We start from the raw sequence: 15,459 nt of genomic DNA, 5'->3' as shown, positions 1-15,459 counted from the left end.
GACCGTAGACCCTGCACTCTAGTAAGCATTGTCAGCCACAGCAGTGGAAAGTGATTCTGACCTTCTGTATACACTGGGATCATTTATATGTACGTGATTCGGCGCGATTCTAATTATATCGGATTCTGCCAAAAAAAAAAAAAAAAAAAAAAAAGAAAAAGAGAGTCAGTTCTATTGAAACTTCCAAGAACGCAGAACATACTGTAGAGCTTGTGAAGGTTGGGCAGACTCTTGGTGAGACCCCCATGCTCAACAACTTCATGGTAATGGAGATAAAGGCTTGTTGCTGCTGCGAGCCTAGGACCCGGTACACATCTCAGAGGGTGGAAGAGTAGTCGATAAACAATAATGCTAACCCTGGAAACTATAGTCAGTAGAAGGCACCCCCAAAAGATGTCACAACCAATGAAGGCGCTTGCTTGCGAGATAGCATCCCACAACATTTTACTGCCAATGGATGTTAATAGGTACCCTTGGGGATCAATTCTCGAACACCGTATTGATTTGCAATACCAGTCGCTTAAAAGGGAGACATTCCACGGATATATGATTAACAGAATTGACTATCTTGCATGTATGCATAACTTGCAAGGGGGTGTGATATAGGTACATTAGGCATGCAACTGGTCTGGTGACCAAATAAATTATACATATCACATTCGGTTTGGGAAACAAAGGAAAAAGCAACCAAAAGTGACACAAAAAAGCCCGCTGTCGCTGATTGAACTTGCTTCCTCGTCTATTCAACCCATTTTCCTCTTGAAATTGCTCCTCTCCATGACAACAGAACATACAAAGCCGGACACGATGGCCGCAGACGTTAGCCGGTGTTTACAACAGGCGGCAAACTACACTAAAGAGCTGGTACGGGAAGATGGGCACTGGTGTGGTGAGGTGAAATCCAATGTCTCCATTACCGCCGAGTACATCACCCTGCACCATGCCCTAGGCCTTCAAGTACCCGAACCGGAAAGCTGGATATCATGGATTCTATCAGAACAGAATCAGGACGGCTCTTGGGGTCTTGCGCCCGATATGCCTGGCTATGTATCATTTAGTGTGGAGGCATATTTTGCTCTCAAACTGCTAGGTGTCTCTCCGCAACATCCAGCCATGGTGAAAGCAAACAAGTCAATACTTGCCGCAGGCGGAGTGGCTCAAGTGCGCATCTTTACTCGCCTTTTTCTAGCCATATTTGGTCTTGTCCCTTGGGCAGCTGTTCCAGAGTTGCCTCCGGAGCTGATATTGCTACCACCCTCCGTTTTGCTTAGCGTTTACAACATGTCAGCTTGGGCAAGACTGACGGTCGTTCCGTTGCTGCTCGTCAGTCATCACCGGCCTATTTTTGCTCTCCCTAACGGAAGATCAGAGAATAACACGTACCTGGACGAGCTATGGTGCAATCCTGAAAATAAATATGCGCCGTACGCACCAAGTCTATGGAAGCCGTGGCGGATGGATTTTGTCACATTGGTGTGCACGTTAACTGATGGCGCTTTGCACGCCGTCAATGGAATGCGGAACTTCCCATGCCGATCATATGCTCGCAAGCAATGTCTCGATTTCCTTTTTGAACACCAAGAAGAAGATGGTAGTTGGGCAGGATACTACCCTCCAATGCACGCGTCAATAATCGCACTCGTCCTTGAAGGTTATGACATCAAGTCTCGTCCTGTTCAGAGGGGACTTGAAGGTCTGCAAAGGTTTATCTGGTCCGATCAAACGGGACAACGAATGCAAGCTTGTGTATCCCCCGTCTGGGATACAATCCTCATGACAATTGGGCTACTCGATTCGGGGCTTCCAAGAAACAGCAAATATGTTCTTCAATCAACCAAGTGGCTTAAAGATCGCCAGATTCTGGGACCACAAGGCGACTGGAAGGTCCTCAACCCGAAACTCAGGCCAGGAGGATTTAGTTTCGAATACTGCAACGTCTGGACCCCGGATGTTGACGACACCGCTGCTGCAGTTCTTGCTTTTGTGAAACAAGATCCCCAGTCAGTTGGTTCTGAAGCGGTTCTCCGTGCCATTGAGTGGATACTGGGCATGCAAAACAACGATGGAGGCTGGGGCGCTTTCGACCGTGAAAACAACAAGTTGTTTCTCAACCGCATACCGTTCAGCGATATGGAAGCCATGTGCGACCCGTCTGAGGCAGATGTCACTGCGCGGATTTTGGAGGCGTTTGGTCTTGTGATGAAATTTGATTCACACACGAAGCCATATGTCCCTATCGACATAAAGAACGCAATGAGGCTGTCAGCTGACTGTGCCATGCAGTTCCTCGCCAACAAGCAGGAGACGACCGGAGCATGGTTCGGCCGCTGGGGTGTCAATTTCATATATGGAACAAGCAACGTAGTGTGCGGTCTTGCAGAGTACAAATCTGCCCAAAGCACTGCAGACGCTCGCATTGGAGATTGGATACAAAAAGGGGTGGACTGGCTGATCTCAATCCAGAATCAAGATGGAGGATGGGGTGAATCTCTGGAAACCTATCGAGACCCTAGCACAGCAGGCCAGGGGCCATCAACACCGTCGCAAACGGCCTGGGCGCTCATGGCTTTGCTTACATCGCTTCCTCCTACGCACCCGGCAATTACAGGTGGGGTTCATCATCTTCTTCAAACGCAAGTCTCAGCTGGTGCAAATGGTGCTTCATGGCCAGAGAGATCGTTCACTGGAGTAGGATTCCCCAATCACTTCTATCAAGAATATTGCTTGTACCCGCATTACTTTCCCATGATGGCACTCGGCCGTTTTGCTTCAGCAATTGGAAGAAAGCCTTTGGAAGTTAAAAGCAGCGCGGGATCAACAAGTGCTGTGTACTGAAGCTAGGTCGAGGAATTCAAGTAAAATTCACCTTTAATAACCCGAGACTCGATGTCCGCTTTTTGTTATCGCACTTTATTCTAGCCCGGAACTATTAGAAGATGGCTGAGGCTAGTTTAATGGTTTTGGCTGCAACAAGCTCCTACAGCTGGTTTTATTGAAATTTTGTCGTTGGTATCCCAGGTCCAGCCCCGAAGCAGGTCGCACAAGGCACCCTGCACACCGGTAGCTGTGATAGAGAGAGGTTGATCTGCTTACTTGCCAATAGAAGCTAGCCTGAAAATGGCTATTGGGACGAGCTATTGCCAGACGCATCGACTCGACAAGGATCTGACCCCCTGCGAGTTTACCTTGCAGGAAGTACGGTCTTCCTTCTGTGCCAACTCGTCACATGATAAATTGAAACTATTTATTAGTATTGCATGTAAGGCACATTAAATAGGAGAAATCAGAAGACCAAAGACAAACCGTATATGATACTATGTTTCCTGTCTACAAAGGAGGATTGTTCGGACTACGCAGGGCTGTAAATGTCTGCATATCTCGAGTCTTTACGCTGCAGTGAGATTTATACTATCCTGAGACCTACGTACCTTATTTGATTCCTTCTGGCATCATTCTCCCAACCGTATCTGTCGGTCTAAGATTACTGCCATGGGCCTCTTCGCGACATTCCGGCGCCGTCAACCGCCAATGGTTCCCACTGACCGCATCATTCCCCTGCGCTTCTGGGATGACCTGTCGCATCTACGGTCTCTTGCCCATGATTTTACCTTACGCTTCGACGATGTGCTGGACATACCCAAGTTGCGGGCGGCGCTGGAGCGTCTGATGGAGATCGGGGACTGGGGGCAGCTAGGAGCGCGTCTACGACTGAATGTATGTCCTTTCTTTCAACTAATCCGTCCCCAACTTCAGCACCCTGACGAAGATGTAGAATGATGGAAAGCTGGAACACCACATCCCCGCGCAGTACGATAAGACACGCCCGGCGTTCGTTTTCACTACCACAGAGTATACCGTAAACATTGACGACCACCCTATAGGCTCACAACTGCCAAAGACGGGACAGAAACAGGTCTTTCGGGTGCCTCCTGCCGCAAAATTCGGCCCCTTGGTTCGTAGTGCAGACTCCCCTCGGGTCCTGGAGGACTGGATCTACTCGGACCATCCGCAGCTCCATATCCATGTGGTGCAATTTCAGGATGCTACACTGCTAACCATGACTTATCTGCATACTCTCATGGACACCGTCGGACGGTCTGGCTTTCTCCAGGCGTGGACCACGGTGTTGGATGGTAAAGAGAATGAGGTGCCTCCATTTCACAGCTACGAACACGACCCTTTGTCCTCACTTGGTCGGGACACACCAGTGAATCAGTATCTCTATCTTGACCGGCTTGTCAGAGGCCTCAGTCTAATAATATTTGGGATCCGATACGCGTTCGAGTTGCTGTGGTTTCGGAAGGAAGAAGAACACGCCATCCGCTTGTCTGGTGGCGCGGTGGAATACATGAGGGATACTGCACGGAGAGAGCTCGCCGAGGAGAGTGATGTGTCTAAGCTTCCATTCCTCAGCGAGGGCGATATCCTGGCCTCATGGTGGATGAGGACCATCGTCACGGCTCTCCGGCCCGCCTTCAACCGGCCCATTATGATGATGACCGTCTTCAATGCCGTCAGTTTATTCCCAGAATGGCTTATCGATGGTGGTATATACATTGGCAATGCTATTTTCCCGTCTTATACCGTGCTTCCGGCGCACCGGGTTCTTCAAGAGCCCATCGGAGTGGTCGCGATGGAAACGCGCCGGGCCCTCCTCGAGCATCGCACCCGGGAGCAGGTGCAGGCTCTGGCTGCCATCCAGCGCGCTTCATTCCGAATGACCGCCCCGTTACTTGGTGGATCTGACCTCTTGTTTCTTGCCTGCAGCAACCTCCACAAAGCGAGGTTCTTTGAGGTGGACTTTTCAGCGGCTGTGGTGACCCCAGGGGTGCCTCTGAGAGGCCGGTCTTATGGGCTTGGCCAACCATCCTATATCAATATAATTGAACACAGTGTGAAATACCCAACACGGAATGTCTTTCGAGTCGTAGGGAAAGACTCCGCGGGGGATTGGTGGTTGACGTCGAGTGTGCGAGCCGAGGCCTGGCCAGCAATCTATCGGCAGCTGGCAAATTTGGAAGACTATGTTAGGAGGCTTCAAAGCGAGTCCATTCAAAGTGTTAAATGTGAAGAGTAGATTCGTTCATTAGACAGGTGGACCACGACTCCAATTCAATCTCAATACCATGATCCCCTAATACAAATAACACGTCCACCCCTTCCAGGCTGGTTTCAAGCAAGCTGACGCATCCCAGCTAGCTATGGATGTTTTCTTTTTGCATGTACTAGCGGGTGGGTAATCGTTTCTGTCCATTCCAAGAATTGTTGCAACCCCCTGCATATGATACATTCCGGTCACAACCGATAGGCAAGCTGTCTAGTCAGATAATTTAATTCGCTCACCGAAGGGTTCACATAAAAATGATTTATTTTAACAGGCCCTGTACATCGCCATCGAATAGGCGTGGTTGGGATTACCAGAGAGAAACGGGCAAGAAGCATGTCGGCCCAAGACATTTTGCTCCAGGACATTCAGCGGACTGCTGGTGCTTCTTCCACTTCACTAGAGATCATTGAATCCCAGGTCCATGTCGAGCCGAAAAGTACAAATTTTCTCTCTGTCTATAGCTTTACAACCGTATCGCAGCGATGCGCGTTGCTGGTCTCGGCGTGCTGCGCCGTCATTGCTGGTGCGGCCATGCCTCTCGTGACGGTAAGTCTCATTCTTCGTGCCCTGGTAACCAAATAAACTTACTCTCATCAAAGGTTGTCTTCGGAGCTCTGGTGGATGAATTCATCGACGCCGTCCAGCATGGCCGTGGAGGGTCTGATGATATTACGGCCAAGGTAAAGCACCTTACCCTTTTTTTAGTCTACATAGGTATGTAGGATTCCCTCTCTATCATGCGCTGGGAAGTATCTCGATTGACGCACTGGATCAGCAATCGCTTCATTTGCCACAACTCTGGTTAGTACTTGGGGTTTCAATGTGGTAGGCGAAGCGATCACCGCGGATCTTCAACGGCGACTTCTGGCCTCGGTCTTGCAGCAGAATATCGCTTACTTCGATATTATCGGCACCGGACAACTCATTTCCCATATAGACACCGATATAAAACTTATACAAGGGGGCATATCACAGAGAGTGGCCTTCATTCTCTCGGGCGTGTCGGGTTTCGTAGTTGCGATTGTAATCGCGTTCATCAGGAATCGTCCTTTTGCAGGCATCATGTTCTCCCAACCAATCGCTCTTCTCCTACTGGTGGGGGTTTTAGGCTTTTGGTTGAGCCAAACCCAGCAGTGGTATGAGTCTCAGTACGTAAAAGCCAACAATTTGGCCCAAGAAGTCCTCGGTGCGATGAGAAGCGTCATCTCCTTCAGGAGCCAGGGGCGCTTCTCGCGCAAGTACCACGATAGCCTGAAGCTTCCGGCCGCTCTGGACTTTAGAGAACGGCTGATATTTGGGATGATTGTGGGAGGCTCCTTTACCGTCTTGCACTGGGCCAACGGGTTAGGTGTATGTCGATAACCATGCTTGTCTTTGATGATTTCCACTGATAATTTACTTTCCGGTTGCTCTTTCCGCACAGATCTGGCAGGCCGATTACCTCTTTCGCCAGGGTCGCTGTAGCATTTCGGAAGCCCTGACTATTATCTATGCAACCACTGTCGCTGGCGGCATGCTCTGCCAAGTGCTGCCCTTCATAGTGTCCATCACTCAGGCCAGTGCAGCAGCAGCTCGCGTGTTTTCGGTTATCAAGCGAGTCTCGCCCATCAATCCAATGCATGAGACAGGAAGCACGGTCAGTCCCGTCCGAGGGCGGATTCGGTTCGAGCACATCAGGTTCGCGTACCCTTCAAGACCGGAGCGGATCATCCTCAACGACATCAGCTTCGACGTACCCGCTGGATCCACAGTAGCCTTGGTTGGTGCGTCTGGGTCGGGAAAGTCTACTATATTTGGTCTTCTCGAACGATTGTACCTCCCGCTCAGTGGTTGTATCACATTGGATGATAAGCCGATCGAAGAGCTGGACGTTTCGTGGCTGCGGTCACAAATCGGCTACGTGGATCAGGAGGTTGCATTGTTTCGCGGATCAATCCACGAAAACATTGCATACGGGCTCCCTAGATCTGCTACTGAGGTATGTAAAGAACTTTTCTGGTAACCGCACCTTGGCCGCCTCGTTTACTCACTGGTCTGCCAGGACCAGGACACATCTTCTGTGAGACACCTGGTGATCCAGGCAGCCGAAACAGCCCAGATCCATTCTTTCATCCTAGGTCTTCCCCACGGGTATGACACGATAATCGGCGCTAACGGATTGGATCTATCTGGTGGTCAGCGGCAACGACTCGCTATCGCTCGCGCAGTTGTATGTCGGCCCACGATATTATTGCTTGACGAGGCCACGGCTGCGCTAGACAGTGAGTGTGAAAAGGAGGTACAAGAGGCTCTCAATCATGCCATGGTCGGACGATCGACCGTCGTGATTGCCCACAGGCTGTCGACCGTTCAAAACGCAGACAAGATTATCATACTCAAAGACGGCCAGGTCCTAGCCCAAGGGTCTCATGAAAAGCTATTATCCCAGTCCGCCATTTACCAGAAACTGATCAAGCAGCAGGCGCCTTGGTCTAGTAATGGATTCTATGGTCATCACGAGCAGGACGGGAAAGCACGCAGCCAACTCAATTCTCCAGCCAGGACACCCAAGGTGCCGGTGGATGAGATTCTAGTCAGCCCTGTTGTCACTAAAATTCCCGACAATACATCTTCACCATCCAACATCAGGAACAGTATCAAATTTGTCTGGTCTCTTAATAAGCCCGAGGCGTACTATATCATCGCCGGGATTATCTTCAGCATCCTTGCGGGCATGACATACCCCATACAAGCCATTTTCTTCGGCAATGGGATCATATCTATCATTAACCCTCAATTAAGCACAGCCAGTCATACGGCTCACTTTTGGGCCTTGATATATTTTGTTTACGGAATCGTGGTCTTCGTGGTTTATTGTATACGAGGATACTGCTTTGCTGTCTCTGCGTCGGAGCTCAATCTTCGCGCTCGCTCATCCCTGTTCAAATCGCTAGTTCTGAAGAATCTCACCTTCTTCGAGACACCAGATCATTCAACTGGTGCGTTGGTGAGCTTCCTCTCATCGGAGACCCAGAAAATAAATGGGGTCTCCGGAACTTCGCTCGGCCTGGTTGTTGAGAGCATTTTGATGCTGATTACCGGTATCGTCGTTGGCTGTGCATTTGGGTGGAAACTAGGACTCGCCGCTACAGCTACTATCCCCATCATCACAGTCTCTGGATTTCTACAGTATTACACCGTTGCACAGGTACAGAAGCATATCAAAAATCAGGTAAATGCGGTGACGGTCGCACAAGAGGCTTTCTCCGCCATCAGAGCAGTCACTATCCTCAACCTGCAGCCCGTCATCAGTGAAGCCTTTATCAGGGCGTATGACCACGATAGACAGGCTCGCTATTGGGTGTTGTCGGCTGCTATGTATGCGTGCACGACGTCAGTCCGCATCCTCAGCATTGCATTTGTATTCTGGTTTGGCGGCGTCTATCTCATCGCCACTGGCGAGTATGATATACGGCAGTTCTTCATCTGCTTTGCAGCAACGGTGTGGGGGTCGCAGTCTGCGTCGGCCCTTTTTGCGCATGCCCCGGATATTGCCGGCGCTCATGCGGCTGCTCAGAAGTTGCAGGTGTATGTCCAGGATTTGGTCATGCAATCGTCCAATGAGACGGCTAGTACTAGATCCATTCCTACTACTACAGCGGATATGGCAATGGAATGTGTGCGGTTTAGCTATCCCACACGTCCGTCCCAGTTGACCCTAGACGACGTCAGTCTAGATGTGCCAGCTGGCGCCTTCATCGCTCTTGTTGGAGCTACAGGGAGCGGTAAAAGCTCTGTGATCAATCTGCTGGAGCGTTTCTATCCCCCGAATTCTGGCCGGATCACGCTGGAAAATGATAATATTGAGGCCTATCACCTGGATAGCTACTGTAGGTATCTGGCACTTGTGGATCAGAACCCCTGCCTCATTGGAGAGGATATACGAGAGTGTTTGCAGAGCGATGATCATGTAGTGTCAGATGATGACATTATGGAGGCGTTGGAGAGTGTTGGCTTGGATGACTTTGTGGTACGTTGCGGTCTAGTGGTTTGACTCCATCTATACTGACTGGATACAAGATATCCCTTCCACATAATCTGAGCACCCCCGTCTCTGGAAATGGCTCAACACTGTCTGGTGGTCAGCGACAACGCATGGCCATCGCGAAGGCTCTTCTTCGCAATCCTAGAGTTCTGTAAGACTTCTTCCTACTATCTTCATTTGAGTTTATCGTCTTAACGTCCCATATAGTCTACTCGATGAGGCTACCTCTGCCCTGGATGTTGCCTCGGAGAAATTGGTCCAGGGTGCACTACAAACTGCGATGAAAGGACGAACGACCATCGCCATTGCCCACCGGTTGAATACCATTGCCAACGCTGACATGATTTACCTTTTTGATCACGGATGTATTATAGAGAAAGGAACACATAGCGAGCTGATGGAGAAACGGGGCAAGTACTGGACGATGGCGATGCTACAGCATCTTTGATAGTGTATTGATTCTCGTGTGTATATTATTCTATGTAAGCATATACGGCAAATATGTATATCTCTGCCCTGAATGAGGCCATGTGCAGGTAACAGTAGGTCAACTTTCGAAGCAAGTTACTAGAAATGGTGGACACTGAGCTGAGATCCAGACTGGTACGACAACGGAGTACAAAATGCGGCGACAATGGTTCGAGACCTCTGTCAGACTCTTGCGTGATAAAGTCGAAATCTGATTGAAAAGTAACACCCAGATTCAGGAGGAACCAGGTGTATTAAATTATTCTGCTTTTTTCTCCATCGTCAGTGGTGTTTTTTGCGGGGTGTGGTATGCTATGAATGGGCGTTGAATGAGCGATAACTCCTTAGCAGAGGCGGACACACTGCACTTAAATGTATCTAAGTAGTGCAAAATATATTAAAGGAATTTCAGCACGGCCACTTGTATTTGGGTGCTGATAGATAGCGATGTTCATGGTCAAATTGCCAGCTCCAAGCCTACGGAGTCTGCCTTGCGACAACTAAATGCTCTGACAATGATAACTGCTATTTAGTTTTTCAAATGAAATTTATGGATAAACACCAATATCCTTATGCAAAGGAAACATTTTTCTCTATATTAAGTATGCCCATTCTACGGGCATACTATACTATTACTTGATTTCGCCTCTTGATGAGAAAGCCCCTGGGATTCAGCATGCTTACTTTTGCTCTTCCCAGGGACCTTATTGATGTCCTTCTCAGCAATAACATTGCCACGGAATTGGTAGGCTTGCTCCATCTTCCAATAGAATGGACTGGAAGTGGAGAACAAGGCTTCAATCGACTCCAAAGACCGGTTGCGAGTCTCGGGGTAGAAGAGGTATACTGTGGGGATCCAGATCAAGTTTAAGCCGGCAAGGAGAAAGTAGCTGCGGCTCTTGATATTGTCGAACATGATTGGATTGACCAGCGTGGTCATACCGACCCCAATTGCCCACCCAGTGATCCCAAACCCGTTACCTTGGGCACGCAAGTCCGAGGGAAAAATCTCCGTTGGCAGCAAAAACGCTACAGTGCCCCATGTCGCGGCATATCTGTATATTCCACTATGTGAGTAATTGATTCGCGATAGCTTTGGAATATGTAGGCCTGTTTACTCACCCCAAATTGAAAAGGAATAGCATTGCTACCGCTGCCGGAGCATATTGCGATGCTTTCTCGGGGTTATGAAGGGAGCCTTCGTATACACATCCAGCCTATACATATCTCATCAGCCTTAATGCATCGGATCATATTTGCTCGACTTACAATCAACTCGACAGTGAATAGAACTGCCGACCCGAACATAAGGCAGGGCCGGCGACCAAGGCGGTCCACAATCTGTGCACTGATAATTGTCCCAATGATGCCAATCGTGTTTAGCCCCCCTGCAAGGCCATTCTGTGTAATCTCACTGTATCCAGCCTGGCTGAGAAGGACGGGTGAATAAGCAGTTACCGCCTGGAAGCATTGTTAACAAGTGCTTGGCTATAAGCATTCATGGAAAGACTTATGTACAGTGATGCCAGTCCAAGATGCCATAATCTGGAGAAACAGACAGAGCCAGGCACGTCGGCTTAAGCTCGACCCCGGTCTACCTTCCTTGCCAACCAGGATCTTGGCAAATTGAATGGGAGAGCTTTTTTTGCTGTCTCTTGCGGTGGCGATAATCTCAAGATATTCATGTTCCAACTCCTCGGGAGTCGTTTTGTGGCCTCGAATAAGAGTCAGTAACTCGAGAGCTTCATCATTGCGTCCTACTGAGGCAAGATATCGAGGACTATCTGGAAGCATCTTGACAAAAAGAACAAGGATAATGGCCGGAATGCACTGAAAAGCAAGTAAGAAGCGCCATCTGACGTCCGAATAGCCGTTATTGATGAATGCCAGACCGAAAGACAGCCAGTAGGCGACCGAGATCCCAAAGTCTGCTGGCTGTCAGTATACGATTCAATTAATGAGGGAGGCTATGCTGACAGTTTGCGATGAAGACATAACCCAAAAACCCTCCCCGATGATTGGCGGAGGAGGTTTCTGATACTAGCACTGGGACGATTCCCGTCAAGGCTGTATACACAAAAAGAGTCAGAACTCGGCCGGCCACGCGCATCCATTTTGACAAACACCTACTTACCTCCTGTACCGATTCCCGTTATGACTCTCGCTACCAGCATGAAATCCGAGCTTTGGATAGCGGCCTGTAAGGCACCTCCCACGAGAGCGAAAATTGACCCAATGAAAAGGCCATTGATGCGACCAAGTCGATCAGCCAGCCAGCCGCCCACAAAACAGCCGAAGATGCATCCCAAATAATATATACTGACCAAGCCCCCTTGATGCGTCATGTCGATCACGGTGCCACCGGAAGTGCCAATGCCAACCTCGGTGATATAGGTGGGCGAGGCGTTGACGCCTCCCATGACGCCTTGGTCATATCCCTCGAAGAATATGGAGATGAGGGAGAAAATCTGGATTATGATATTGAGCTGGTGCGACGAAAGCCGCCTCCATAGGGTGGTGTAGCCCATGTCGAAGAATAAGGAATGTCGAATTTCACGCCATTTGTATAGCCAACAACAGAAAGGTGAGCGGTAAATTAGATTTTTCAGCATTTTGATACATTGCTGACCGTGTGACCTTATTCTAATGTCTACATTCTGGTACATGTCCAAAATGTAAATGAGCGGGCAATTTCACCCACGCGCAAGGATCATTGTCATCGACTATGTGTAACAATGAGTTGTGATGACCTGTTTGATTTTGCCTTGACTCCTTGCTTGATATGGCCTCTATTGTATGTCAAAAGCTTACTAGAGTCAATCGGTAAATCGCTTCATCAAGCGCCATGACGAGATCAAGACAAATTATAGCCATAGATTGACCACCAACGTGCTCTCTGAGGATTCCAAGATTGCCCAGGGATGGTTTAACAGGATCCTTTCCATGGGAAAGAATCTGACAATGACTTCAACAGCCAGCTTTTTTCGTCCGGAATCCTGTCAACTTCCCCTCGGTAAACAGCAGTCAAGTGCTCTCGACGGAAACATGGTAGACACCGTCTTTACCCTTTTCTTCTTTTTTCTTGGCTAACAAATACACCAGGTTGGGACGTACATGTCCATAACCCTGAAAGCGTCTAGTTTCCGTGGCATCGCGGCCTTAGTCCGCCACACCGCAGGTTTTAATGTACATACATTGAAGCTAGTTGCTCCCGACGGAATTTGGACAGTAATCACCCAATAGTTATCAATTCCCATTTTGTTAAGAGCACGGGAACACATAACAATATTGTGCACTCCTTAGTCATGGTTATGCCTGCATATAACTCCACACATTGTTACCTGAAAACAAAAACATTCCGGGGTGTGCCATTATTACCATCCAATCCGATGGGTAAACCCCGGTTTATTTCTTCGCCTTAGCGCCACAACCTGGTCACTGGGCGAATGTTGATCGATCGAAGTGGAGTTGTATATTCAGCCACTGTTTCGGGAAAGCCGCGATTGTACTCATCGGACGACTGAAAGAAGGAGACGGAACGTCATGGCCGGAGCATTTTCCTGATCGAACTTCGTCGTGGGCTCAGGTCTACACACTCCGCCTTGCTGGACCCGATATTCTTCGATTTTCGGTAGATCGTGCAGGTGTTCGTCACGCTGCATTCGTATTTGCCCTTAGCTCTGTTCGTATCAATTGGCAGGAGTATCGGTTGTCACCTTAGACGGGATATCTGGATATTCATTTTTCAACACTCCATATATATCTCTCCAAGTGCTGTACGTGCCTTTAAGCTAGTCTTTTGGCCCGTCTGGGATTGTTGTGTACAAAGCTAACAGATGTGCGACAGCCACTTTACGAATGTGGACATCACTGAGGATTCTGCACCTGTACGTTATATTTGTAGCGCTCAAATATGAGGCAATACCGGCGAAGCTGACTAACTGGTGCAGATCAGAAGCAGGAATATGCAGACTGCCTGGATTGGCCAATGGGTGGAGTGTCCAGGTAGAGGCTGAAAGAATTAGGGCCAACTAGGAAGTATACCTACCTGGTCCAATGATACGCATTGGAGCAAGTGAGATTCTGTTGTTACTCTCCCTAATAAGCGGTCTTATTATGAAAGCAATATTCTGGTGGATTCAGGAGATAACGATCCTTCCAGGGGTTGAAAGCTTGCAGTCTGTTCCCTGTTTTGTGCCGTTATTTGAACATGCATCAAACGCCCTGACAGTACATACACACAAGACACATGCAGGCTGAGCCTAATAGGTATATCCAAGGCGTAAAAACATTATTCTCTCCTTAAAAAAAACGACATATATCGTATCCATAATCCGACAGTTCCCCCATGCTGTGACGCCATAAACTCCTAGGAAATAATTCAGGATAGTGCTGTTCAGCAACCCAATGCAGATGACTAGTAAATACGAAACCAGCCGTAGCCTATCAATTGCTGACTTTCTCCAACACATCTCCGTATACCTGCGCAATGATGCATCCACCCATATAGTGTGGCAGAGCTTCCAAGAAAAAAAGTTCGACCATCTAGGTCATCAAGGTTGTATATAGCGGCCTCTAGGTGATTACCGTAGACTCATCCTCCTCCTCACTTCTTGCCGACCTAGGCAGGCTTTATGTGATAACGTTTGAATACTATGAGGCATTTTTAAAGTGTTGGGAGCGAGAGCTATAAATTCAAGGAAAGATCCTCTTAAAAGTCATCTAACTCCAATTTCAACTTCAGCTTCTAACATTGAAATCTTCCTTCCCAAAATCAATTTAAATCACTATTACCAAGATGAGGCTCACTCTTGCCTTTATCCCGCTTGTTCTCGATGTTAGCTATGCAACTGCTATCCCTCGCTCTGTTCACAACAACAAGATTGCCCATGACTGTCCTTCAGCCGATTTAGACGCATGTTGCAGTATAATTTAACGGTATACCTCAGACATGTTTAAGTATTACTAATGTGGATTTCGTAAACCCAGTGCTCCGGTGGAATGGGCTCCTGCACCGGCGGCAAGTGCTACTGCAGCGCCGATGTCACCCCCGACGATTGGTGCTAGTGGGATATATTGATTTGGCTCGAGATCGGGCCGTGAGCTCATGGGGCTATCATGGGTCATTTATGAACAATGAGTCAGTTTTTACGCGGTTGGGGGTTTTTGTGAGCAGACAGGACATGTCTTCATTATGAATGTGTTCAGAGTGTGTCCCCAGGTCGTTGTTTGGAGTTTTAACAGAGTTTAATGGAGGACTTTTGCGATAGAGACATTGTATAATTCTTTTTGAAGCCTGACAAATATGACTTCTCAGAAGGATAATATAGTAACATCTTGAAATCGTCTTCTTTAATAAATGCGAAAGGAATTAAAGCAGTGTTGATGTTGGATTTCACATTATCATCTATGAAGGGTCCCAACCCAGCATAAAAACCGGATTGTGTCGACTCCAGAGAACAACTAATCGAAATTTCAGGTGTGGAAATTAATCGAAAAAGTCCAGAGAATGATGCCAGCATCCTCATGTACCAGAGGTTGTGTCGTTCATCGTGGGAATTGGTCCACTCTATATCCTTGATTCAACTAATTAACAAACAAAACCGTTGAAGCACCTGAACTCTTCTACAAGGCCTGAGGTGAGGCTGACTATATTTGGGCGATCACAGAATTGCCGTCTTATGCACAACCAAAGGAGAACAGCAGTTGGAAATGCATAGCTAGTGCGATGGATTTTGTAGTCTTCCTAACTAACCGCAGGCCATTCGATATCAACCGACATAATGCTTAGTACCCCTTTGTTTATTTTGTGCTGAGCTGAGTCGACTTGCTTTATTGTACCGAAGCTTGCGTTTTTGTA

General features: G+C 48.2%; 3 protein-coding genes across 3 annotated transcripts; 2 read left to right on the top strand and 1 right to left on the bottom strand.

Moving 5' to 3' along the window:
- Positions 1-763: 763 nt before the first annotated feature.
- EURHEDRAFT_533682 (squalene cyclase) lies at positions 764-5,136 on the top strand. Its single transcript, XM_040787258.1, has 3 exons — positions 764-2,688; positions 3,481-3,714; positions 3,773-5,136. Exons 1-3 carry the CDS (start codon positions 778-780, stop codon positions 5,075-5,077), a joined length of 3,450 nt encoding a protein of 1,149 aa, XP_040635097.1. The 5' UTR covers positions 764-777; the 3' UTR covers positions 5,078-5,136.
- A 304-nt stretch (positions 5,137-5,440) lies between these two features.
- EURHEDRAFT_487087 (ABC transporter ATP-binding protein) lies at positions 5,441-9,950 on the top strand (the record flags this gene model as incomplete). Its single annotated transcript, XM_040785576.1, has 7 exons — positions 5,441-5,653; positions 5,707-5,821; positions 5,883-6,457; positions 6,531-7,085; positions 7,149-9,116; positions 9,167-9,282; positions 9,339-9,950. The coding sequence occupies 7 exons, from the start codon at positions 5,441-5,443 to the stop codon at positions 9,577-9,579; spliced, it is 3,783 nt and encodes a 1,260-aa protein (XP_040635096.1). The 3' UTR covers positions 9,580-9,950.
- A 228-nt stretch (positions 9,951-10,178) lies between these two features.
- EURHEDRAFT_508662 (putative MFS sugar transporter) lies at positions 10,179-12,127 on the bottom strand (the record flags this gene model as incomplete). Its single annotated transcript, XM_040785898.1, has 6 exons — positions 10,179-10,654; positions 10,722-10,816; positions 10,869-11,060; positions 11,118-11,527; positions 11,577-11,666; positions 11,734-12,127. 6 exons carry the CDS (start codon positions 12,125-12,127, stop codon positions 10,213-10,215), a joined length of 1,623 nt encoding a protein of 540 aa, XP_040635095.1. The 3' UTR covers positions 10,179-10,212.
- Positions 12,128-15,459: the final 3,332 nt, after the last annotated feature.

The sequence above is a fragment of the Aspergillus ruber genome, assembly GCF_000600275.1.
Source record: "Aspergillus ruber CBS 135680 unplaced genomic scaffold scaffold00035, whole genome shotgun sequence".
Classification (NCBI taxonomy): Eukaryota; Fungi; Ascomycota; class Eurotiomycetes; order Eurotiales; family Aspergillaceae; genus Aspergillus; species Aspergillus ruber.
Note: the sequence above shows the minus strand (reverse complement) of the source record. Positions and strands in the feature narration are given on the sequence as shown.